This window comes from Triturus cristatus, chromosome 3_1 (genome assembly GCF_964204655.1).
Source record: "Triturus cristatus chromosome 3_1, aTriCri1.1, whole genome shotgun sequence".
Lineage (NCBI taxonomy): Eukaryota > Metazoa > Chordata > Amphibia > Caudata > Salamandridae > Triturus > Triturus cristatus.
Genome location: NC_140583.1, coordinates 353,901,699 through 353,929,532, shown reverse-complemented (window position 1 = coordinate 353,929,532; position 27,834 = coordinate 353,901,699). Strand labels below are relative to the sequence as shown.

Sequence of the window (27,834 nt, the reverse complement as noted above, 5' to 3'; positions counted from 1 at the left end):
TCGAAGGTCAGAGAACTGGGGAACAGAGTGAATGACCTGGAAAGCACAATTGAACAGAGGACAATTCTGCTGTGTTCAAGGAACAAGATGATGATCTACACATAAAACAGTAAGACCTCGAAAACTAAAGCCGAAGTAATAACATATGGATTCGAGGTATCAGTGGAGGGCACCAACAGAGACGATATCATGAACTTCGTCAAGAAGCTCCTACAGGTGATTAGAGACTATCCAGCCATGCCTCCACCTAGACTCAATTGAGCATGCAGGGTCTTTCCCAGCTCAGCCCACGCAGGCATTGTCCCAGATTTTCTCACATGTGCACTACTTTGAGGAGAAGGAAGTTATGATAGCGATTGAGAGACCCGGTGAAGATAGCTGCAAACGTTGATAGATACACGAATACCTTACTTTCAAAATCTTCCCTGAACTTTCCACCCACATTCAAATTGAGATAGACTGGGAAAGAGAAGCGTGTATCCTAGAGCAATCCCTCACCTTTGAGATTAAGGCATTAGCAACCCTAGACAAAAAATGCTTCTAGACATAATCAGAGAAAATTGTCCATAATGAGGGGACAATGAAAGACACATAGAACTAACCGCGCTCACACTAGGCCAACAATTTATTGGCAAAGAGGTTAAGATGGGCACTTAACTGGCCCGCAAGCTAGAGTACAAATGACAAAATCATTAGTTCTGCATGTCAAAAAGGGAGAGTGAGCAGGTGGAGAGAGGAAAAAAACGTGATGTGTTCCGTAAATTTGATCAAACTCTTTTTAAACAAGTTAGTGAGAACCCCCAAGAATATTCAGAAGTATTTGAGCCACTGCGATGGTAGTCAATTCCTCCCGATTATAGAGAGCTGCTTGAAGCTCCCATAGATGCAGCCTAGCTGTACAAGTGATCGAAGCAATGATCTCAAGTAAATCTTCTGACCTAGGCAGCCTTCCACTGAAGTTCTTTAAAATCTTTTCCAGTCTTCTACGGGAACAGTTTCTACCTTTAGTCAACTCCTTTTTGCAAAGCTCTAGTCGAACTTCCACCATGTGCAAAGCGGATAAAGCTCTCATCCCGAAACTGGGCAAAAACGTATCCAATTGGCGTTGTTTTTCCCTATTGCCCTCCTAAAAACAGATGCAAAACTCTATACAAAAATACAAGCGATGCACCTGGACCCCCTCTCCCCAGACCAATTGATCCTGACCAAGAAGTCTTGCTCGTAACAGACGGAGAGCAAATAACATTATCTGCCTCACTCACTTGGTCGAAAAAGATCATAGATAGCTTTCAGCTTGAATGGTTGAAAGGAGATTGCAGATCCCCGCTAGATCGCTTCAATGAGGATGACATCAAGTCAATTCAACAGTGTAAGGAAGAATTCCACATTTCAGAAAAGGCATGTGTTATAACCTTTGCTTTATCCCGCTCTTACCCTCTTTCTCTCCTTCCCTCCTCCTGTTTTCACTTTCCTTGGTACATTCCGCCCCACCCTCTCCTCACCCATCATGGTTCTACCTTAGAATGCACTGAGTGCATGATAGAATGTTGAGGTTTTCCAACTGAGGAGCCGGGAGGTTGACAGTTGGGAACTGAAAGGTAATAAATCTACTCACCTACAACATATCTGCTTCCTGGATTTATTTACTACAAATTGGCGATGAGCGAACCGCTGTGCAGGGGGCAGCTGCAGTTCTCCACCCCTGGGTACTTTGATGACTCTACATGTCAACCTTTCTCCTGCTCCAAGTGTGTTACGGTGCCATCTTTTTTCCTGCCAGTCTTTTTCACCATTTGCACACGGAGAAAGTTCTCGCTTGGTTTTGGCAGTGTTTGTTCCAGGATTTTGGTGTTCCAGAGGTACAAGTTTCCTAGGACCTGTGTCTAGTAATCCTGTGGCTAGAGTGTGTCTGCTTGGCGCACTGTGAAGCTTTCTCAAGGGACCGCCTCTACACAGTGTTTCCTCACACTGCACCGACATCTACTCCCTCGAGGATTTCTTTGTCACCTGAAGGGAAGTTTCCTTGGTTTCACGCCTGCGCTGGCTCCTGCCTGTCCCGTTTCATAGGAGCACTCCTGCACAAAGTTTCATCAGCCTTTCAGGTGTCTGCTTCCTTTGGTGCGTCTTCCGATTGTCAGCTGAGGGGAAGGTTTTCCTCACGCTTCACGCCTGCGTCGGCTCCTGACAGTTTCTGTTTCCTGTGGCGTCATCGTCAAGTCCTCCAGCACCTGCCTTTGTCAGCACGCCCCTTTGATGTTTCGTCTCACTGTCTAGTCTTTGAGCATTTCTGTTACGCAGGTCTTTGTGAGCTGTGTCTCTTCCGAGTGCGCTCTCAGACTCGCACCCCCACCGCTTTTAACTAAGTGGTGTTTCCTGCTCTCTGTTGTTTCTCCCCACAAGAGGCATTTCGTGTTGGTGAGTTCCTGTTCCTGGAACCCTTCCTTCAGACTCACGGACTTGGACGTTTCCAGGACGCTTTCCAGTAAGTTTATTGTGTGTGTTTCACGCTGACAGGCACAGCATACGTTTGCCTGCAGCCTTCAGTAAACCCATTCAAAGGCACTCTTGTCCATGCTTATGGTTACTGGTTCTATATCTGCAGATATTCTGTCAGACGTATTCAAATAAGCTACTGATTCGTAATTTCACGTTGATGGGCACTGCACACCTGGTTCTCAGCTCCTAGTTTATCGTCTTATTACACCTCGTTCACGCTGACAGGTACAGCCTCTTTGCTTGCAGCCACCTTGTTTTTGGTGACTTACTTTACCTGCTCATTTCTTGGTGTATATGAATTTATGGTTGTATCTCTTTTAAGGAAGTGTCTATTGTTGTGTTAATCCTTTCATTCACCTGGCACATGGTTATATCCCCATTGTAAGGTTCTTTTTCAAACATGTCAATTGCAAATATGAGCCCACCCTCTCCATTTTTAAACGATGAAGGGGAACCAGACATTCCCTGGGACAGATGGGTTAAGATACTGCATTCCTATCTTATTGCAATTGGTGGTGAGAAGTTTTCGTCTGTAAGAAAACAACATATTCTCTTACACAATTTGGGTACTCAAGGGAGAACAGTCTATGAGGACCTTGCAGATGGTGTAGAGGAGGATGGTGAAGGGAATGATGATGTGTTCTCCACTACGTTAAGGAAATTGGGTTCCCTGTTTTAAAGACAAGATCAACGTAGTCTTAGAGAGACACAAGCTCTTAAAAAGGGTACAAGGCAAAATTGAGAAAGTTACCTCATGCATTGCCGCCTTGAGGGGACTTTCTGCCACATGTGAATTTGGTGCACTTACTGATTCTCTTATTAGGGATAAATTGGTTCGTTGCACCAATGACCACAAGGTGCAAGAGATACTGCTAACCCAAAATCCTGTCTTGGAAGAAGCTGCAAGTATAGCTAAAAGCATAGAGCACACAGCATACTGAATTAAAGAGATGAAAACTAGTAAAGAATTCTCTCAAGATGAAAGACAAGTAAATGAGATCAAAGGAGATTAGGAGGTTTTGAAGGTTACGGATGCTCACGCTATAGCTAAACCTAAAAATAAGAAAGAGAATTTCAAGTGCTACCGATGTGGGAACAGTAATCATCTTGCTAATTTTCCCAGGTGCCGAACCAGAGGGGTAAACTGTAGAAAATACAATAGAATTGGTCATTTTTCCAAAATGTGTCATTCTAAAAAGGTGAAGAGTGATGTACATGTGGTACATGAAGAACAAGTGTCGGTGTCTGGAGACAACAAATTCATTTTTCAAGTGTATGACCAAGAATTAGAAGAGAAAATTAATTACCCTGTGTGCGAGATACATTTAGATGGGGAAAAAGTTAATGCATTTGCAGACTCATGTTCTCCATACACCCTAATTGATGAAGAAACGTTTAATGGGTTGTTTCAGGAAAATGAATACAATCTAGAAAAGCATGACATACACCCTGGGCGATATAATAAGGAACCTATTCCGTTAAAAGGAATGGTGAAAATGGGCATCACTTTCAAGGATAGACACACGTATGGCAAAGTCTATATTACTGAGAAGGGAAGTAACCTATTAGGGTGGAAACACCAAAAGGATTTAGGCATCACACTCGACCCCAATAACAAAGAACAGGTATTATTGGTAGACAGATCCTTGACGGGGGTGGGGGTATGCGAAGAATTTCCTGAAGTCTTTACAGACAATGTGGGAGTATTGAAAAACTATGTGCGCAAGATCAAATAAAAAAATGATGCCATACCGGTTGCACACAAGACCAGATATATTCCTTTGCTCATGCGTGAACCTTTGAAAAGAGAACTTGAACAATTAGAAAGACAGGGAATCATTCAAGCAGTAGAAACCTCTGCATGGTTGGCCCCCATTGTGATCACATCTGAAAAAATGGTGATGACATCCGCATGTGTGTGGACCTGAGAAGTCTGAATGCAAATATATGGGTCGACAGGTACCCGCTCCCCAAGATTATGAACTGTTATCTGTGATTAATGGTGCAAGGTTCTTCTCGGTCTTAGATCTCACATAGGCATACTACCAGGTACCCCTACACCCGGAATCACAAGTTTTAACAGCTTTTACCACACCCTTCGGCACATATAAATTCCTAAGAATGCCATTTGGGTTAGCTTCTCCCGCATCGGCCTTCCAAAGAATAATGCAACATGTCCTGGTGGAAGTAGATAAATCCATGTGTCCAGGACAATATCCTTATCAATGGTTCTAATGAAAAGGAACATGATATCAATTTGAGAAAAGTGTGTGCCAAGCTCAGAGAAGCAGGTCTCACTATCAAGAGGAACAAATGCAAGATTGGAGTAGCATCGGTAGATTTTCTGGGTCACACACTCTCCAGCGAAGGAATGAAACCCAAGATGGATCTTATAGAGTCAGTAGTAGAAGCTCCTATACCTGCGAATAAAGAAGAGATCAAATCTTTCCTAGGTTTAGCTGACTATATGTCAAAACTTATCAAGAACTTCTCAGAATTAGTACAACCCATAAGAGACCTTTTGAAAAAGGAAGCTAAGTATGTTTGCTTACCTGTCCATCACTGTGCATTCATGAACCTCAAAAAGAGCACTTGCAACTGCACCCTGCATTGGCAACTTTGCACTAAAGACACTGTTCTCACCACTGATGCTAGCCATAGAGGCATTGGTGCCACACTCTCTCAGATACAAGACGGCAAGGAAAAGATCATAGCTTTTACTTCCAGAATACTCAAAGAGGCAGAAATCAACTACTCTACAATAGAGAAGGAAGCCTTATCCTGTTTTTGGGCAACCAATCACTTCAAATACTTTTTGTGGGGTATACTGTTCAAACTGAGAACAGACCACAAACCGCTAGTATCTCTATTTTCATCTAAGGACATTGAGAAGATCACAACCAGGACTGGCAAATGGCTTGTTTCTTTGTAAAGCTTCAATTTTAAAATAGAGTATGTTCCAGGCAACAAGAATCATGTTGCCGATTTTCTTTCTTGCCTTCCTATTGACAAGCCCAGTGAGGAAAGCATAGAAGATTTCGAAGTTCTACACGTGACTACCCCTGCTATTCTAGCGGACGAGTGGAAGAAAGAATCGATGGAGGATGCCACATTGAAAGCTGTCGCTGAGAAAATCAAGAAGGGTTGGCCCAAGAAGTGTGGGGACCTTCCAAATGAGTTGCAACCATATTGGAATGTAAGAGAAGAGTTGTCCATCGTGGGTTCCAATGTATACAAGTCTGATTAAATAATACCTCCGGAGAGCATCAGAAAACGCATGTGTGATTTGGCTCACGAAGGCCATTTGGGGAGGAACCTTACCAAAAGCAAAGTTACGGTCAGGTTATTGGTTTCCAGGTATGGACACCCATATTGAAGTTCTGGTCAAGGAGTGCCACGTGTGAGGAATCAGTGACAAAACTAAATGCAATAGGAGAGCACCGCTAGAACCAGTACATGATCCTATTAAGGCCTGGGAAAAACTAGGTTTAGACATCATTGGGCCCCTGCAAGTAACTGGGTTGCAAGAAAGATTCATTCTAGTATTAGTCGACTACTTTTCCAAATGGTTAACCCTTAAGTTTGTTAATAAAGTAGATACCAAAGCCATTAAAATCTTTCTGTCAGACACATTTGCAAGTGAAGGTATACCACACACTATCATCACAGACAATGGGGTTCAGTTGGTTTCGGAGGAGATGAATGAGTTCCTTGTCAGCCTGGCCATAAAACACATCTCCACCCCTTTGTACTGTCCTCGTGCTAGAATGAACAAAGACGCTTTACAGCTAGCGATGGTTGCCCATAAACCCATCATCCAATCTATTAAGGACATGATTTGGTCGTATGTCATAACTCCCAACAGTGTAACAGGTTATTCCCCTTTTTACCTCTTAAGAGGGCGCAAATCTGGGTCCAAACTTACGCCTAATTGGCTATTTGAGGACAATTCCTTTGTGTGTGATGAGGAAAAAACTCAGGAAAAGATTCTGCGCTAGCAAGAGAAATATAAACATGAGTATGATCACAGATGGGGAACCAAAACAGGTGAATAAAGAGTAGGCCAACAGGTCCTGGTCAAGAAACCTAATGCCAGCTCTAACAGGTACAACACATTTTATGGTCCTGTAAGGATAAGTGATGTCAAAAGAGATGTGGTCACTATGGCAGATGGTAGAATGTGTAGCATGGACAGTCTAGTTCCATATTCTGTGCAAGCCACCAGCAGCAAGTCTAACAATGTCTCAAAGTAAATGTCTCCAAAGTGGCAGAAAGACTGTCATGAAAAAATATTTATCATCCATGTACACTATTACTGTTTTTACTATAGGAAGGAAGATGTGTTATAACCTTTGCTTTATCCCGCACTTACCCTCTTCCTCTCCTTCCCTCCTCCTGTTTTCACTTTCCTTGGTACGTTCCGTCCCCCCCTCCTCACCCATCATGGTTCTACCATAGAATGCACTAAAAGTGCATGATAGAATGTTGAGGTTTTCCACCTGAGGAGCCGGTGGGTTGACAGTTGGGGAGCTGAATGGTAATAAATCCACTTACCTACAACATATCTGCTTCCTGTATTTATTTACTACAGCAGGTCTCCAATACTGCTAGCTCAGGCAGTGGATTTTACATCCATCGAAACATGTAGCAGCCACGAGGCTGTTCACACATGTTGTGCAATTTGTTTGCACGTTTCAGGAACTAAGGGCTTGACCTCTAGGAACTATTGGGACATTCATGACCTTTTTTTCTTTTTACAGTGTTTTAGCGCGAACTTGACCCGAAGGTATCGGGTATCAGAGCGCTTTACACGAGCACCAGTTGTGTTTACATGAGGACACAATCATTTTTGTTAGGCATGGGGAGATTAAGTGATTTGCCCAGAATCACAAGATGTTGGCATCCTTGCCGAGACACGAACCCGGTTCCCAGATTTGAGGTCAACCGCTGTAGCCGTTAGGCCAACTCCTCTCCAATAAACCTATTGTTACTCACCTTTATCAAATGCCATGCGAGGTGGATTTGAGAATGGAACTATCAAGTAAGACCTGGGAACAAATGTGGAAAGACAAACCTAAATCGCTCAGAAGCATCCCTGAGAGGGACTCAGCATATAAAGTGACGTACCAATGGTATCTAATGCCTATTAAGATTACACCAAAGGTACCCTTCTTTCCAAGCATTATGTTGGCGCTCTGTGTCTGGTGGTCCGGCGCACTTATCCAAACGTTCTGGAAGGAGATACTGTTACCCACTTCTTTCAGACCCTGGCATTCTAATCCTGGGACTGAGACCAAGAGACATGGAAGGCTTGACAGGCTCTGATTGGATGCACATCCAACATATGTGAGGAGCAGTTAAACAGATGATAGCTCTCTACTAGAAGAAACAGACCTAGCACTATATGGTTCCATAGGATGTGGTATGTACTAGACATTGACCAAATAACCCATGATTGCTCACACTGATAAGAACTTTACCTACAAATAGCAGCTTCTCATAGATTACATGTCTAGCTGGCACATGAATGCTTCACACCAGGAAGGGCCAGGGCACTATAACTTTTTGACTGAGCCCATGGAATAACCCATACCTCTCCCACCCTTTTCCTTGTGCCTCCTCCCATGTGGGCAAAAGACATACAATGGATGGATGGACGGAATGCAGAACAAATCAAAACATTCATCCCCAGTCAAGAGATCTGGGTTAAATCCATAATTCTTTTACTCACCATGCCAGCCCAGTTTAGACCTGGCCATATGCAAATCAGTCTTGTCCCTGTGCCTCATGGGAACAGTCCAGCCCGAACTGCCAAGCCAGGCCCTCCCTGGACCGGAAACAAGCATCCTAGGACCGGTTTCGGGGTTTCACCCCTCTTCAGCCAGGATAGCTTGATTCCAGTGGCACAGTGAGCCCAGGACCCACATCTGGGCATACCTGGCGCACTTAGGGCGAGAAAGCAAAAGACACACAATTGAATGTATGACATTGTTCTGCATTCTGTCCATCAATTGTTCTTTTTGCATTTGTCACCCCGAGTGGGACGTGTATGCTCAGACGTGAGTCCCGTGCTCTCCATGCCACTGGAGTCAAGCTATCCTGGCTGATGAGGGCTGAAAGCCCGAAACCGGTCCTAGGATGCTTGTTTCCAGTCCAAGGAAGCCCTGGCCAGGCAGTTCGGGCTAGACTGTTCCCATTGGGCGCAGGGTCAAGACTGATTTGCATATGGCTGGGTCCAAACTCGAATGGCATGGTGAGCAAAAAAAAGATGGATTTAAGCAAAATAAGTAGAAACCTGGTGGACATTTTAAGATGGACAGAGAGAATGGCGACAATTGCTTGCCTGGCTTGGAGCTGTATTATGTAGCTGCACAGCTGCTACATGCTGCGAAGTGGTGTGAGGAAGATAACTGGGGAAAAGATTGGTCAGTGAGGCCTTGGGTGAAGATTCTCTACCAGTACTCCTTATGAGAGGGCGTGAGCATACCCACACAATATCCGTATTTAGTACAGCAGGCAGCTTCTTCCCGAGAGTCAACCATTAAAAGAGTCTTGAAACCACACCTCTCATCCCACCCACTTCCCTTTCTCCTGGTGCTTGAAGAACTGGTAGCTACATCCATTTAGGCACATAAATGTAGACATGTTGAAAGCTCTGTGGCGGAGGGGCAGATGCCACACCCTTGGGTACCTGTATCCAGGTGAAGAGTTTATTTCCTCTACAGTAGCAAGGGAGCCATTTAGGATGAGGCCGGGACAGTTCCTCTAATATGCTAAAATGGCTAGGAGAGCAAGAGAAAAATGGGTAGAATTCCTCAACACCCTGACCATCTCTTCAACAACACTAGAAGTAATGTTAGAGATGGGTTAGGGCTACAGACTGGTGTCACATATTTTTAAGGTCTATGAAAAAGAAAGTAGAAAAATGCCACTAAAAGCACAGCGGTTGTGGGATAAAGACCTACAGATACAATTAACAGCCGAAGAATGGGGGGGGGGGGTGGGGGGGGGGAGTATGTCCCAAAGTACAGGAGATATGTAGCAATTGAGATTCAAATTAACACACTTAAATGTCCTGCCCCGTACTTAGCTGATCATCAATAAGCTGAGGAGTATTTCCCCCAATAGATACTCTGCATAACAAAGATGAGGGTAGCAGGAGGCCATATATAAATATATATAACAAACCTGTAGAGCCCTGAGTACATATTGAAAATAGTTAACAATAAGGGTAACGCCTGAACCCGGTTCATTAGATATTACACCAAGACCTAAAGAGTTAGGAATTCAACATAAGTGTACAGCACTGAACTTGCGGATACCAAAATGATGCATAGCTATTCACTGGCTCCTCTCCAGGTGCCCAGCAGAGGAAGCATGGGGAAAGTATTCTACAAAGGCATTTAAAATGGACCTTCACTGAGGAACTACGGATGGCAGCTGTAAGGACAAATGAAAGTGCAACGGGAACATTTGTTAGAGGAACCAGATTGTAGGCCACTGTAAAAGAATAAAATAGCAGCAGACACCCCTTGAGGTCGGATTAACGCAAGAATACTCAGAAAGAATCAAAATGTGATATGTGTAGATATGAAAAAAATAATAGTGGTAGACAGAGTTGAAGGCAACATGATGATGTCATAGTTATAATGCAAGGTATGTTAATGAAAGGAAATTGTGCACGCAATAGGAGTATAAAGGCACTGAAATGTCTCGAAGTCTCTTATTTTATTTGTCTCTGTGAGCCACAAAGCGAAAAAACGAATATATGATTAAATTTTATTCCATTGCTAATATTTGGAGCAGCTATGTGAGGAGTATATTGATAAAACTGTAATGTATAAGGATTATTAAAAAACTATAAGATGACCATCTTCTCTTTGCTGCAGTTGAAGTGGCAACTGTATTTGTAAACCTTCACACACATTTTATATTATTTTAATATATGTCTTCCTGTAAAACGTTATATTTTCCAATGAAGGAAACTGCTACTACATAAAGCGCTTTGCCATCATTTGACCATGATGCTTTAAACACTGATAACAAATAAATACAACTTCTCAAGGGGAGAACAACAGATGTAGAGCAATAACAATATATTAATAACATCATGCCAACTTTGATAATGTTCTTCCAAACCGTTCACAATGAAAATATACCTTTTTAGGATAACTCTTCCAATGCCAGACTGGTGCTGGCCAAAGCTGAAGATCGATCGTTGCTTTGCCAGTCGTAGAAAACTTTCAATTAGCTGCTGCTTCTGACCATTTATGTTATCCAGATGAAAGGTCTTAGCCAAGATTTTTAACTCAGGAGCTGGAAGCAAATCCAGCACTTCAGAAACTTCTATTAATTCAGATTCTGCAAGATTATATTGAAAATATAGGTTAATGTGGCTGCAGGAAAATGCCACTTTTTGTGTGGTCATCCCCACTTTTTGCTCAATTTCATTACTGTTTTTTGCACACTGTGTATTTGCTGACTAGTGCAGGTGCACCGATCCCTACTACATATCGAAATTGGCTATGCTCCTAATTGGAGTATGTAACTTACCTGTAAATCCTAAGAATACGATAATAATTGTATCCAGGGCCTGTACATAAAATTACATTAGTAAACTGAAGCACACATTGTGCTTCCACTATAGAGACAGTGCAGAACATGACTGCATGCCTGAAAACAGTAACCTGGCTGTGCAGGTATAAACTGCAAATTCGACCTTTCTAAATAAACACTGCTGACAGGCCTAAAACCTCCTTTTAAATATTAATAAATCATCCCTAAGCTGGTCTTAATGCCCAAATAAGGAAAGGTGCATAGTAGGACAAGTAAAAGCGTAATGTAAAACATACCCTTAAATTGACACGGCCTCTAAAGCTATTTTCACTGTAGCGGGGTTAGATGTTTCATAGGGAAATAATAGGAATAATATTCAAATTAAATAATGTTATCTCTGCCTAGGACCCAACTAAAAAGTTTCTTCTTGGAATTTTAAAAATATTTATTACAAACTCAAGTCAATCGTAAAATTGGATTTGTAATAAATATTTTACAAAAGACGTTTCTAAAAAGTCACCTTTTACCTGCCTAAAGCCTCTAGAAGGCCATTTGCATGAGCTTCCAACTGTCACACAGGAGCTGAATAGCTCCTTGGTAACGTGTGAACTTGCTCACAGAGCTGAGAAAGGGCTTGGGTGTGGAGAGGTGTTCTGTTCCTCTGAGAGGGTGTGGAGAGCTCCTCTGTTCCTCTGAGATGATGACAATCTGGGCAGTGCCAAGGAACCAAATTAACTTCAAAGGGGCCTTCTCTGTCACAGGCAGATGTAGCTAACACCTGGATCAGTCCCATCTTTTGTCCCTCTAGCCAGCCAAGCACTAATCCAAGTGGGGGAGGAACTGCCCCAGACCAGTCTTAGGTGACCACAGAGGAGGGATTGCTCATTTCCCAGGCCACACTTCTAGGGTGAGCAAAGGAGCTCTGCACAAAGGAAGAAAGATTTTGCCATGCTGGATTTAGATAGAGAGGAGCACTGTGTGGTGGGTTGTAGTAGGGCTCACAGGAACTGCTGCAAAAGTTGGTAGGGTTATCCCTGGGAGATATTTTCCCTATTTGTTAGGGAAAGGCCAGGAGTCAGCCTCACACAGAATGCTAGTGCCAAGCATAAATGTGGGACCCCTGGGCGCCCTCTACAGAACACTACTGAACCAGTGAAAGACCGAAGGGCGACCGCCCCTGTTCTTGAGACCTATGAGGAGAACTTTATGGGCTGGAACTGCTCCCACTTGTACCCAGGCCAACGAAGCGGATTCCAAGGGTAAGATGGCTGACCTCCTGTTAAGCTACAAGGACACAAAAGCTGCAAGATGCCCACTTTCCAGGAAGAGCCCAGCTGGCCAGTTTTAACTGCACCTGCCCTGGATACTGCTGGTATGCTCAGGTGGAGTGAGTCCTGACCCCCAAATTGCGGTTCCTGAGGCTCCGAACCCCTTGGCTGGTGCCATAGTGTGCTCCTCTTGCCTACACGTAAAAGCCTGGGACTTGCAAACCTTTTGCTAACTTTTTACCTGGAGAACTGTCCCATGGACCAGGACCAACCTGCCAGACAATCTGCCGAGGGTGTATCGCCAGTGGGCTTGACTTTGCCGCAAATTCCGTTGAGTTCTTCTCAGTAGCAGCAAATCTGTTTCAGTGGCCCAGACGCTGACCGGCATCCGACGACATCGAACCTGCCTTGGCTTACAGCCTTGCCCCACTGAGAAAATCTGACTTACAGAAAAGAGTCTAAATTCAAAGATAAAAAGCTTCACCTATCCCGAGCTGAGCAGCATCCCATCTGCAAAAAGAACAGATTATGGACAGAATGATCAACTAATCAAACATTCAATCCCAGTTACAGATCTGGGTTGAGTCCATCATTTTTTTACATGCCACAACATTCCAGTTTAGACCTAGCCATATGCAAATCAGTCTTGACCCTGCTCCCCATGGGAACAAGTCCAGCCCGAACTGCCAGGTCAGGTCCTCCCTGGACCAGAAACAAGCATCCTGGGACCGGTTTTGGGGTATTACTGTCATCAGCCAGGCTAACTTGCATCTGGTGGCTTGAAAATGTTTGGCATTGTTCAGCATTCTGTCCATCAATTGTTCTTTTTTCAATGAGCAGCATCCCAACGACATTGACGACTTCCTGGGTGCAAACTCTGAACTTTCCTCACCTTCGTCGGCGGTTTCATCAAGACCTCTTCCTTCACCAATCTGTTATCAATGAGCCTGTCTGCAGATCCAGCTAGCAGCCTTGCCCAATAAAGACTCTCCCTTCTCTAAAATGTTTTAAGTATGAAAGTAATTTTCCGACTTGGACAAATCCGGCCTCTGTACTCAACCTATTGCGGTTGGCAAAAAAACGTTACCCTTGTCCTGGTCTAGAACCACCAGTTGCCCACGTTGGGCGCTTTGAAGCTTTTTAACACTATCTATAGTTTACATTTAAAAAAAAATCATATCTTATTGGATTTCTGTCATTTGGTGCAATTCAGTTCTTTAACTTACTCTCTATTTTTTTTTATTGGAGTGGAATTTTCATTGTGTTGTGTTTATGACTTTTTAACTGTTTTGGTACATCTAAATGCTTTACACACAATCTTAAGCCTTTCTAATCTGTGGCATTGCTGCCCCGTGGTTGAGCTCAGGTTTAAATTGCTGAAACCTAACAAGAATAGTGACATTGCTACTTGTGGTAGACTACCATTCACCCAAATAATAATACACTTTCTCATAGTAGCACTAAAAGGAAGGTGCAGTGACTGTAGCCTTAAACATTAAGGCAGTCAATGTGACTCAAGCACCATCAAACTGCAGAAACAAGCATGAAGCAGTGGAAAGTTCAAGAAAAATCATCAAATTACCAAATTTCTGAGCATCAGATCATCACAATACAGAACTGTGGCAACAATATATTTCAAATAGCCTTATTCTGCAATTATACATATAACTTAACTGCATCCCAAAACGTTGTGCGGGAGAGCATGCTAGAGGTCTAGATCCATTGGTCAAGGTACTTAACACAGCGTCCAACTGTATATTTACACTTCAGGATGATCAACATCCTTTACATACTATAGTGGATCAGTCCAATATCCATCAGGTGACGACTACAGACTGCAGCATTTTTTTAGGCAATTACACAAATGTTCATTCAGTGATGTTGAATCTGCATCGCCTGACGCCCGAGACCTCTAGATTTTATTTAGAGGCAAGAAGTTTTAGTGTGTTTTGTCTGAAGGACAACTAGACATGAAATTACTAATTTGGACTGTGGGCCCAGTTTCATCCTGGGTTCACAGCCGATCATACAGTCAGAAACAGATTCCGTCACGTTTTGATATGTGTGATGGTCTGTGATTGGTTAAAAGATCATGCCTGCACTCAATACTGTAATTGGCCGCGGGGATCCTGATCTTAACACCCAGGTAAAACTATGCTTCCAATTGATGATTCGAACCCAGAGGTGAGCTTAGTTGCACATATTGGACTGCTGTTTGTTGCAAGACGGTGACTGCAGAAAAGGCAACCCAGCCTGTCTTGACTTTTCCAAATATCTAGAATCACACACAGTGGAGCATTGCAACGCAGCGCCCTTCAGCAAACTTCCAGCACTGCCAGGTAAAAGGCTGTAGGGTGGTAATGGGCCACTTGGTGGCCTGTCAGAGCTCTGTTTATCTGCGCCCCTTATTTTAAACTCTCTGCTTCTCTCTGTCATCTCACTGCTACCTCTCGGGCCCTTCTACTGGACCTTGCAGACTCATCTTAATTCTGCCCATTAGCCCCTTCTCCATGGCACTTTCTTTATGTGGGCCTCCCATACGTGCCCAGGAGCCTAGATTAAGCTATTTGCCCCTCACACCTTCTCCAGGCCCTTTCGGGCTTGGTGCTTGCAGGCATTCTGTACAAAATGTTTACCATACTCATAACTAGGAGAAGACAAAATGATTGATTCTACTTTAACTGTTACTACACCGGCACCTGTGAACGAGTAGGAAAAAGATGGAATGCACCTTTGCATCTTTTTCAATGCTGTTTTCTGATGGCGTATTTGCTACAGAAACCACGCATACATCCTATTTTCAGTGACCGATGCTCCTAAAGACTTTCATTTAACTCATCAAAAGGATTTATAAGATTTTCTGTGTAGTGCTACACATGCCTTTGTGGAAGTTAAGACAGTGTGATTTCTTGAAGAGTTGGAGGGCATGAGAAATCAGTTGAGATAATATCTTCTAGTTCTAATAAGGAATAGAGTGTTTCTTACGGTCTCAGTGGGAACATCGTTTACATCCTAATTAAACCAATAATGTTGTGCTGTTAATCAACAATAAAATCTCCTTGTGTAAATATCCATTCACTTTACATAGTGCAAAATACAATGGGTTAGGTTTTATCCAATGAACATGTGTCCAAGTTTACACATTGTTTTTAAATAAATTGGGGATTAGTAGTTTTGCATCACTATTTGACAAGTCCTAATTTAGACACCAGGCCAGATCTCCACAAGAGCCTGGTGCATTGTGCACCAACACTAGGCATACATCTAGAAAGGTGACCACTGGTAAAGGTGAATAGTTACAAGTGTACACTTTGCTGGATGCATGTGTATTAATGCAGCATACAGAAAGGTGTTACTCAAAAATGAAAAAGGGAAACTAGCCAGAGTTGCATATGGAGCTTCAAAGGTCAGCAAAAACCCTGCTTTCCTTGTTGCTTTGAGGGTAGAGTGTTACAGCCCTGGTGTTCCCTCACATCAGTCATGTTTGGTTGTGCATTGCTTTCAGGCTCCAAACCACTCTCTTGGTCGCAGAGCCCGTCCTTTGCATTGGATTTGCATTCTCACTACCCAGTGCTTCAAATACATTGTAAGGTGTAGCGTTTCTAGTGTAACACCCTTTTAAATGGGACCACAGAGTGCAGGCTTTCACCTGAGGCCGACAAAACAAACTTTTCTTCCATTCGAAAGATATTTCTTGCAAAGGTAGTTTTCAAAGCTACTTAAATAAGGAAGAGCCAGCATGGCAAACATCTCTGGAGAATCACGGAGTAGAATAGCAGACAAATAAAGCAAGGGTGCATTTATGTTAAGGGCTGCAGCAACTGTTATCTTGGTTCAGAAATAACAAAGGTACCAACTCTGCCTAACCCACCCCACTTAGGTCTAAAACTTCAAATGTGTTTAACTCAGCCTAACACTCAACTCATGCTAGTCTCCAGCTCCAAGCGTAACTTCTTCACTGTTCCACCAGAACCATCATACATTCCCCTTCCTTTTTTTCCTCTCTATGCAAACCCTCTGTCATACCCCTCGGTCTAATTATTTCCCTCACTAACTCCTCATCTAACCTCTAAATTATTCAATTCTAGCCATGGCTCTTTTTGTAATGCCCACTAAAATGGTAAGCTCTGTGTAACCGGCTTATTGTGCAAGACCTCTTCCATCTCTAGTTCTTATCTAAGCCCGCTCTTGTTTCTAGGTCTGCTGTGAATGTCTCCAAGTATCTTCGCGGTTGACATTCATATTATGTTAGAGGTGTTCCATGTTTAGGTGTAAGAGTGTGCTGGGATCAAGTTACGAATTGGGAGAAAAAGACAATGACTTGCTTTTAAACTTCCTTCAGCATTCATGTTCCATTCCTGCCTCTGTATTCTCTGTTTACTTGTACTGTAGGTATTGTGTTGAGAGGGATACGCACCAGGGCTTGTAATGCACTCACCCCAACTTGGGAATGCTAGTTTTCGAATGTTGGAAACTTGTGCAACCACCGCATACTAACCCCAGGATGAAAGTAACTGTTGGTTACTGAAATTAGTTTCTTTTTCCTCTCAGCTTCTTTCCCTCCTCATTTCTTCTGTTTGATGCTTTGATCTAGAGACGACTGAAATCTTTAGAGCAATTTGCCGTCCTTCACGGAAGAATGCAAAAGTCTCTGTGCCAGCAGACACTCAACTAGAGACCTACGCACACATAACTTTCATATCCACCTTTGATTCCCACCTTGAGCCCAAGTATTTGTAGATACCAGCATGGTTCAGGTTGGGGTTTGTAAATGTGCTTTATTTTCTTAGAAAATTACTCATGTAAATTCGGAATAGACACCCAACTCCCAGCTGGAAGTTTCTCTGAGTGAAGTGCTCTCATGTCTGAAAAGTGTCTACACTATTTAAACCACAGGTACATTCTTTGCAGGACGGTCTACGTGATTAGGGAGTAGGTGGGACAAGTGGTTTTCTTTGCAGTAGTCTTCTGGAGCATTTAGTCCCGTGGACAAGTAGTTTTTTGTTTTACACAATTCAACACCCATGTTTCATTTGTTGTTCCACTCAAGCTTCTCATATACAAATTAATGTGTCTTACACTGTGATCTATTTAATTTATTTGAGGTACCTCTACAATAAATCTGATTAGGACGAGTTTCCGTAAGCCAATACCTATGTATATATAGTTATATAGCAATAAAGACACAGGTACACCTCTACTGCATTCAACTATCTTTTTTATATGGTATCAGACACAATGAATACATCACACATACTATGTTCTCCTGTAAACTCACAATGCAATCTGTAACCCTATGCAATGGCAATGAAATACCAGTGAAATCCATAACATATTCAAGAAATCTTCATTCCCAGATCCACACCAACAGTGATATGCAGGTCTTTGTGGTCAATTGGAAGGTTTATTTGATGAGATGTGTTTGGTAAGCTCACAATCCCTTCTCTAGTTTCATAAACTATACAAATAGGTCTGATTTTGCATCCCAGTTACCCACTGCTTCAGAAAAACCACTTGGGAGTAGTGGCATTGATGCTTCAAACAGCCTGGTCATGTTCCCCTCACTCCTAAGGCCCAGCAGCTTCTGTGCCAATGCTAGGTTTACTTTAGTGTCTGTTCGTGTAACAAGTCAAATTCTTCGGACTATAATAAATATCCTTATATATTTAGAGAACTGGCTCCAAGACAGCAAATAATCTGCAGCGATGCAGATGGCAAATATAACTGCATAAGTCTATTTCTTAACAATGCAATATCGGCATTTAATATTTTCTCTATACATGTAATCTTTAAACTTGTAATACAATGGGTTTTTTTCATATTTCGATCACTCCAACATTACACTATTGTCATTTTCCATTTAAGTCTAAAATCCAACTTTAGAGGAAAGCAGTATTTGACAGGGAGTCAGTGATGTGGCCTGATTCAAAATATAGATGAAGGAATAAATATTCTTGTGGTCTATCACCATTTTATGTTCACCGTCAGTGTCCTTGCTAGACGTATGGGTTTCATCTGTATGGAGAAACGCACCCCTATTGTTACATCACAGTGCCAATTACGAGCCATACCGGTCTGTAGGAAGCAACTGTGTACTAATTCTTCAATTATAGGAGATAAATCAGCCCCAATCTCTGCATACTCAATCTTGTTCACTTTTAGCCAATTCAGCTTGCGTTGAAAGAGTCTCACATAAAGCTTCTGGCTACCAGCTTCAGTTGTTCGATTTTATTAAAACAAAAGAAATAAAACAATCAGCCATAGAATATATTACTTACTTGGGGCATCAATATTTTACAATGTTTCAGTATGGACACAAACATTGTATGATGGGTAATGCAAACAGAACTTACACAATTTTAGTTTGACAAATATCTGCAAGCACACATGAATAATTTATCTGTGAAGCTTGGCTGATGTTTCAAGCACATAAAATACCATGTAACAATTTAATTACACACCAATATAGTATACATATTTTGGCGAAACATGAAGGTTTCAAAAAAGCTGTGGGTCAGACCATCAATGGCACAGTAGACAGGTGAGGGTTGGGCAGGGCCATCAGAAAGCTTACTACAGTTACCTTTGTGATGTGTAGGTGCACACTTTGAGTAGATATTAAGTGTGAAAGTAGTATAAGATCACTTAAATGTTTGAAACCCACAGGTGGGGGAGAGCGGCTGGGGAGTGGAGTATGGCACATGAGGGCAAATGAACATTGCAATGAAAATATGGCTGGAACAAGTTAAAATAACCAATGGGAAGAAACAGAGTTACAATGGAACCCAAGTGCATTAAATTAAACTAACTACATCAGTTGTTTTGGAGATATTTCATGGATTAAATATATACAAACGTATTCAATTTTAATTAGAACCAGTCCAAAATCTAAACATACAATTAATATTTATGTTATTTGCGATGCAGTTTTACAGTGAGTTACAGAAAACTTGGATTTTATAAATGCTGTTAACACATTAATGCTGTGCTTACTGACCCCTGGAACATCCAGTCCAGGCCTCATGATATGTACAATAAATGTGCATGAAAACAGACCAAATATATTTTACATATATTTGGATGGATCTGAGAACCCAAAAATATAAAAGAGTGAATACAAGGGCACCTCTATGAAAACAAAACGAACAGGTGTGGAGTAGGGTGATCACAATTACAACGTTTACAGAGATTTTCTGGTATGGTACGAGTCATATTTCTATTGGGACAACAGAAAATAGTTTGGGCCAGAGCACAATGTCACATATGCATAATGTTTATGTTTGAACATGGATATACCATTTGGCTCACTAGGACGGACGAGCTTTGGTCTTGCAATACTTATCAAAATCAGAGTGGTCATGAACTAGAAAATATAACACATTTTCTAGTATAATATAGTTCTTAAAGTCAGAAGGCAGCCTATCGTTTTGCATGGATAAGACTACACAAGCCTAAATGAGAACACACATTAAAGGCAACAGAGAAAGATAAGTAGAAGGATACGTAGAAGCACAATGCAAGCTTTCAGCCCCCTGCTTTAGTAAAGACAAAACAAAACATCATGTAAGACAGTGGGAGGCAGCGCTACTACTTGTAGCATAAGTTTGAAGAAACAAGAGCAACAGATCAAGTTTCATAACGAGAAAAACACTTATGTCAATGTATAAAAACAAATGGATTTTACTCTTTTACAATTTACACTGCACTAAGTCCTCAGACCTTTCACTTACCACATTTCAGATTCTTTATAGCTAGATGCCTAAAAACAAACAATTATATCATAATTGCAGAATATGTTCACATGAGAACAAAATGACAGTTTTGTCATTTGAAAGACAACTACGTATTTTACCATTCTATGTCAGAGATTTAAAATGAATCATGATAAACTAGCACAAGCCATCATTTTTAACAAGTATCATTAGCTCAGATTTCTGTCTCCACCATTGAAAAAACATACCTGAAAGTTGAAGGAATTTGGAAAGAATGATTGTATCTTGGTCATTAAAAAGGCTCATATCATCTTCATTATCCATGATCGTCTGCACAACCATCAGAAAGTTTCGAAGGTAATATGGCTGCCCGGATTGATGTAGCTGAGAAGTTTTAGCACTATCTTCTTTTTCAGAGGTTTCACGCAATGGGTCTTTCTCTTCAAATGGTCCTAAAGCTTCACAGAGCATGTCAGCTCCCAAGTTATTAGGATCATCTACAGAAAGTTCCTCCACTTCACTTTCAGGAATGCAAGAATCTTTTTGGTACATATACTTGCTGTCTGAAACTGCTACGATACCATCCGTTGCCAACAATGGAACATTTGCTGAAGAGCTATCACTCAATTCTGCATTCATATAAGTTTCAGAACTTGATATTGCTTTGCCTCCCAGTTTAGGAATTTTGGCTGCAGACTTCCTTTGTTCCCTCGATCTTTTCCCAAGAGACTTTGATACTTTAGAAATGCCTTTTTTCCTAGATGGTGACGCCATTTCAAAAGTTTTATCAGAGCAGGAGGCAAATGTAGGTGTAGTACATCCTTGTCCACCTTCGGCATTATCAGAATCATTAGCCAGAAACATAGCTATAGTTTTTTCTTTGGCAGTTGTTTCTGTCGCAGCACCTATATCCTGTATGGTCTTCTCCTTAAACAGGTTTTCTTTTTGAGAATCATTAACTACACTACAATTTATAGAGGTATCAGTTTCACAATATACCGATTCACTCTGTGATAACTCAGAATTGTTTACATCTCCACTCTTTTTTAGACTCTGGTAACTCCTGGACAGTTTGGATGACAGGCTTGCTACTGTATTCACATCTTGGGCATCCATACCTCCGTTCTGACTACAATTAAAAACATCTTGTTTGAAGTAAGGGCTTGATTGCTCTACCACATTTGCCTTCCTGACCTCACAAGTGATCCTGCTGGGACTCATAATTGTCCCTGGATCCCTTGCTTTCTTTGCGGGGGGAGGTCCAGTGTGGTGTTTTGTATTCATAGGGGAAAGTCCTGATTTAAATGTTGGGACATTAGCAGGCTCCACCAAAATGACATCATTTCCATGTAAATTTTGGTCTTTTTGGCAGAATTCATCAAGGTGCTTGTTTAACCCATATCGTGGCACCAGTTCACCACAGATAGGACAGGCAAATTTTGCAGGTGGTGCATTATTAAAAAATGCAAGGATAGAGGAAGGATTAGACGGTTTCCCTTTCTCAGAGGCATTTTGTTTTGTTTTACTGATTGAAAGGCGTCTGTATTTTTTTTCCTTTTCTGGAGACTTATTTTCTGACATCACTGAAGCATGGCAGTAAGAGAATGTCTATGCTGTGTCAGTATGAATAACAGCTTCCTCTATTTAATACATTGTCTGTTGAACTTTCATTGAGTTCATCATATCTTCAAAAATATCTTTTCATTTCCTATAAGGAAAAAACAAATATGTAAGATTGAAAGTCTAGATTGAAAGTCCACTTATCATGAACGGCAACATGAAAAAGTCAGCATGATTCTACAGTAATCTTTCTCTGTATTGTTTTTAATAACTGCCAGTTTCAGCTTTTCTATGCCTGGTACGCCTGCAGTATGCTTCAGTTTTTTAATAATACAAAATACAATAAAAATATTGATTAGATATGGTGCGGAACACTTTCATGAAGAAGATGGAAATCTAGCGATGGTATGAGCACTGTGTTTATGAATGCTCTTGCTTAATACATAAATGACAAATTACAAGACTACCTAAACAATTAGAAAGATGAATTACACTATTTACCATGTAGACAGCATTTTACTGCCAGTAGGTATCAATTCAGTGCTTTCAAATGAGATACAATTTCAAATAACATAGAAGTTAATCATAGAAAAAGAATATGATTGTACTATCCAACGTTTCTCCATTTAAAACAGGATGCTTTTTAGGTATTTAATTTGCTTACTATTAAGGGCTGTAAGTGATGTATATCCTAAAATATAACACATTTATAAAGAAAAATTTAAAATAGGCACAGCGTACTTTACTAATATTTCTTCTATAGTAATGGTGCTCCACACGTGCGGACACAGTCAAGTACTTGCTTGGCTAGTTTACCAGTCGAAGCATCCTAGAGCAATAAACCAACATGAAGAAGCCAAAGTGGTCCATGAAACTTCCAGTCTTCAAACAATATTTTTATATAGAAAAAATATCTCTGGAGACTAAATAAGGTGCTACCACTCTGCATTCTTACTCAGGAAAACAAATGTAACCTATGTGAATCTAGTGAACAGAACAATACAATACAAATATTAAAAATCATCAATAACTTATTTTTCCATCAGAAAGTTACTCGTTGACGGTCCAAAGCAGCTGAACCTTGCAGAACACTAAAGATTTCTGCAATAAGAATTCATGTGAAAAATGTGCATACTACAATATACAAGGCAGCACACACAATTGATGGAAGTTCGATGCTGGGAAAAATAATTACTTTATCTATGAGATTGTTGAAGAGAGCTTTCCCAAAAATGGGTGTCTGATCTAGTCAAAGTGTAAAAACTTAACCAGTATAAACACATAGATGGGAGTTTTACGTAGAGATGCCTGGTAAATGTTAACAGAGGATGTCACCTAGCAATGCTCATTTAGCAGACGCACTGTTTTCAAGACGGAGTTTAATAATGGGTCTACATTGCATTGAAACTGTGCGTTCTTTAACCCTAGGCTCATAAATCTAGAAGAGCAAATTATTACAACTAGTATTTACTTAACACCCAGTGTTTGCATAATTTTTGAGATGACAAGACAGTACAATACAGAATGTGGATAGATGGAAGAGGTAAATGCATTGCCTGCCTGGCACAAAAGAAAAAAAAAAACTTTGTTAGAGAAATACATACATTGATAATAATAAGCACCTAATTTTACATTTAAAAAAAAAAACCTTGTCCATAGGCAGAGCAAAAAACTTTTAACTTAAATAATGACCACTATATAGTAGAATCTCACCAAGAAGTAAACATGTGCCTACTCTTATAACACATAATACAGTTTGTGTAAATTTTGAGAGATGCTATTTAACCACATCTTTAGTATGGGAAATACCAAAGCACAGAAAAGGAAAAAGTGGTTGCAGTGATTGTATTGGAATACATGTGGGGAAGCATGCTAGGTTTCCACAAGCTCTTTGTTTTTTCCGCACAACTCAAAATCGAGTAGTAACGCTCAGCAGTGACAGATCTGGTTGATAGGTTTACATCTTTGATATGGGAAAAACTCCATCACAGGAAGGGAAAAAGTGGTTGCACTTCCACCAATCAAAAAAGGCTAGCAGTGATTGTAGTGGAATACATGTGCAAAATCATATGTTAACTGGGTTACTACATGCTCTTTATTGTTTTGCAATGTAAAGCCCAACATTGACAGATGTGCTTGACAGATTCAGATCTCAATTTTGCATTGCGCTCTAAACGTATTCATTTCATACTAATGTATGCTCAAAGGTGCTCACATGAGTTCATCACGTAAACGATTACATTCAGAAATAGAAGATACTACTCCCATGTGTGCGTATTTTGCCTATGGCAGAAAGCACATTTACACAAATGGGTATGGCAGGCGTATTAGTCAGGTATTGTTGACAACAATTCTGCTTTTACAGAGACTTTCTGCAAATGACAGGTTTAAATCTGAAATCAAATGAATAATGTATTTGCCACAACCATTCAAAAGGCCCTAATCAAAAGAAATGTTCTAGACAATCCTGTTTGCTTATAGCAATATCTTTTAAAAGGTCTCCTGGCTTCATTAGGCAATGGCATTTTTCCAGCAGCACTAGATATCAGCAAATAAGATTAGAGCTTAATGATTTGTGTTCTGATGAAAGGGAGAAAAACTTGCAGTTAAAAATGTAGACTGACCTACAAAAGGAGAGTCCATTATTTCTGGAATGTGTTATCTGGTGTGCAGTATTTCCTGGAACAAAAGAGAGGCGTTGATCACTAACCTTCGCTGCCAAATGCTTCTCTTTATTTGAAACGATCTCAGCAAGTTTTTTGTCTACAAGCCAAATCGTCAAAGAGGGACTTGCCAACAGAATTAAATAAAAGATGTACCAGGCCTCTTAAAAGCAATGATTGCATCTTGTCATCTAAACCCAGGTAAGACATGTCAATTAAAACAATGTCATTAAAACATAAAATCGAAATCAGGACAATAAGGTAAGCGATAGGCTCAGGATTACGGACATCAATAGGGTGTGTTTTAGATTGGGGGTAGTGGTTAAGGAAAAATTAGGGTTAATGGCAGAGTGACAAAGATTACTGTTGGCCAATACATGAAACATGCACATTTTTGAGGTAATTTAGCTCATCCCTTCTGTGATGCGAAGGAAAATGCCTCTATACATTCCATCATGCACAGTACCTTACTACATGCCCAACTGCTTTCTTTCATAATTGGTATTGAACGTATTAATTACCACTAACCTTCATTACCCCGAATCACATTCCGCCTAGTTCCAGTCCTTAGAATGAGATAGCCTGAACCTCCGAGACACACATGCTTAACATGTAGTATTTATTTTGTTGTATTAATCATGACACAAGGTGTAAAAGTGGTCTTCCTCCCATGACTAGCCAATAATTTACAAGCTTAAAGAATTATTGGAGGTGCCAAAGGAATGCCTCGGAAGGAGGAAGGCTCCAGGACTGACATTGGGACCAGTAGGACTCAGGGTAATGATGATTAACAGCTTCGTTACACCTTCGCCCGTCCTCCTTGCCCCAGTCCTTATAATAAGAGGATATGCACAAGCTTTAATACTGAAGACATCGACAAGATAAATGCTATTTCTGAAATTATCACAATAGCAAGTACTTCACTGCTGATTTTAGGGCACCAGAACCAAAATGCACAGAAGCATCATTATAAAAATCTATTCTTTAATAAGAAACAAAAGTATGCGGCGTTGACCATGTGGCTTTCATTCAAATTAACTGCAATGACACACCACATGCATCCAACCAAGAAGCAGAAACTGATCTAGCTGAACAACCTTTCAAGTTTTCCGAGCGACAGCTTGAAGCACCTGCCTTCTTAAAGTAGCGGTTATCTTTTGCCTTTATTGGTAGGACATACCATACAGGCAGTGACTTTATAGTACAAAAAGCTTAAGGGCTCGTCTTAAATTTAAGGGCTCATCTTAAACCCGTAGACAAAGGTCCTTGATTGACAGACTTGGACTCAAAACGGGCAATAAAACGTCTTGTAATAAGTAGAAATGTCATTATACCTTAGATTTGAACTTTGGGTCTAGGCATAGACCTACCCTGATTTTTAAAAAACAGCCCTATTGACAGGGCCACTGGAATTATGTGACAAGGGAATGCCAAATTATGCGGCAGTGCTGAGTAAATCAAATGACAAGAAATTACTAATTATGAGGCGTAATGCGATGCATTTTGTGATACTGTTACTTAATTTTCAGTAATTTTTAAAGCTAATTACACTGTCTAGGCATTTGTAGCAACTCATTAGTACCATTAGTACCAGTTTAACACCCAAATATAGCAATAAGCAACAGAAAGGTGACCAGGAGACGTTTGCAAAGTGCTTTGCACTGTGGGGCAACATGTTTCGCAGTGTTTATAGTAACTTTTCAACCGTTTGAGATAGAAACATATTTTTCTTGTTAAAATATGTACATTATGCAGCAGATGATGGATTATGCGGCAAATGTGGCAAATCTAGAATTATGCTAACACCGCCGGGGTGTGACCAACTAAGATGCCCGGCAAGAAGTGCCTCTTGAGAGCTCTGTCTCCACGCCTCTGAATTTTTTGCCATCCTGCTATACCATACATAAAATCTGCCCAGAAATATAATGATTCCTCTTCCCCATGTCTGCTCTGTGTGGTGAGAGCGTCGGTGAATGAAAATTGTCTAGCAGTCACGACAAAGAATTTTCAATTCTATTAAGGACACGGAGGCGAGGATTATGCTTCTCAATCTTTACTGACAATAACAGCAGCCAAAAAAAACTAAGAACTTTAAAATGACCCCGGAAGGTAAACCCCCCTCCTGTGTCTGCACCAATCACCATCCAGTCCACCACATAAGTGTTTATGTCAACGCCATAACTTCCTCTTTCTTTGCGATCATTTCCAACAGTCCAACCATAACTGGAAACTCAACGTGACGTAGATCCTTGTCACAACCGAAGCGGTCTTCAACTTCCACAGAACTCCACACTGCAGTTGCAATAATCCCACAGTCTCAGGTTTGCTTGTTCTGGTCACCTGAAATGGAAACTGACACCGTAAATTCCATTCCAAACTAATGGAAATATTGGGGGGTGGTCAGTCCCTAACTTAGTCTATTACTATTGGGCAGACCATGATTCAGCAATTCGCTTTTCCATTATCAGGGGAGACTGCCGAGATACCGCCCCATCTGGCACCATCAGTATACGCAATTGCATAAGGTGACGCTACAAAAGGAATACTAACACGTATCCTTGAGCCAAGCTATTTAAAAAAAAAACAGATTCAAGGTGGTGTGGGCTTTATTTACGATTTGGCAAAAGGTGAGGCGTCATTTTTCGATCCCCAAGCTCAATTATTATACCCCATTAAACGCTTCTGGATTACTCCCAGCAATATTTCAAGAGGGTGTAGTTTTCACTTGGGCCCCTCTGGGTCTCAGGGACATTGGAGATCTCGCGGATTCTGGCTTGATGGCCTCCTTTCTGTTTTTGAAGCACAAGTTTAAGTTACAGTCCAACCATTTCTTCAAATATCTACAAATCAGAGGCTTTCTTGATAAAAAATTTCTCTCAAACCCAAATTTGTTTGACGAAATTTTAATAATTCAATTAGTTCAAAGAAAAGTTAAAATCGGGATTTTATATCAATCTTTTCTTTCTCAACTCCCAGATGACTTATCTGATCATAATAGCAATTGGGCGACTAAATTCGGAGTACCTTGTATCGATCTAAAAATTCCATTGATGTTAGCTAAGACTGTTTTGGTTTCTGGTACTCTTCGCACCCAAAGTTATATGGCCATGTTTAATCTTTATTATACGCCTGCAAAATTGGTCAGATGGGGAACCGTTACAGGCGGTAAAAGTTCATCTTGTGCAAGATGTAAATTTTAGTCTGCAGATTCCCTTCATATGATTTTTGACTGTCCCGAGCTGTCGCTCTTTATCAATCAAATCGAAATTTTTCTCACACAGATTACCCAGTCCCCAATTAAAATTGCGGCAGAAATGGTAATTATTGGTTATCAATATTCTATGGCTTCGGAGAGATCAAGATATCTGCAGGCCTTTCTGTTTATTTCAATGGCAATGATCAGACTTTGTATTACTTCTCTTTGGATAAACTCCGAGCCGCCTACTTTTTGTCATTGGCAGGCTAGGATGTTGGCTTGGTTTAAATTAGAAACTGCTGTACAAAAGTTCAGAGGAAAGAAACGACGTTTAATCGCTTCTAAGAATTGGGCTCCTTTTCAAGAATGGCTGGCAAATTAAC

The 27,834-nt window shown here is 41.0% G+C and overlaps 1 protein-coding gene across 4 annotated transcripts in view; it reads right to left on the bottom strand.

Annotated features, from left to right (window-relative positions):
- FAN1 (FANCD2 and FANCI associated nuclease 1) overlaps positions 1-27,834 on the bottom strand; it is a 208,452-nt gene that overhangs the window by 161,417 nt on the left and 19,201 nt on the right. For 2 of the 4 annotated variants that reach the window (XM_085644089.1, XM_085644090.1), the window contains exons 2-4: positions 20,281-21,740; positions 18,392-18,532; positions 10,656-10,857 (exon numbers count right to left, since the gene is read on the bottom strand). In XM_085644089.1, coding sequence (XP_085500215.1) covers positions 10,656-10,857; positions 18,392-18,532; positions 20,281-21,613 — 1,676 coding nt within the window. In that variant the 5' untranslated portion in view covers positions 21,614-21,740. The remainder of the gene's footprint in view (positions 1-10,655; positions 10,858-18,391; positions 18,533-20,280; positions 21,741-27,834) is intronic. The other 2 variants (XM_085644091.1, XM_085644092.1) reach the window with 1 other exon arrangement.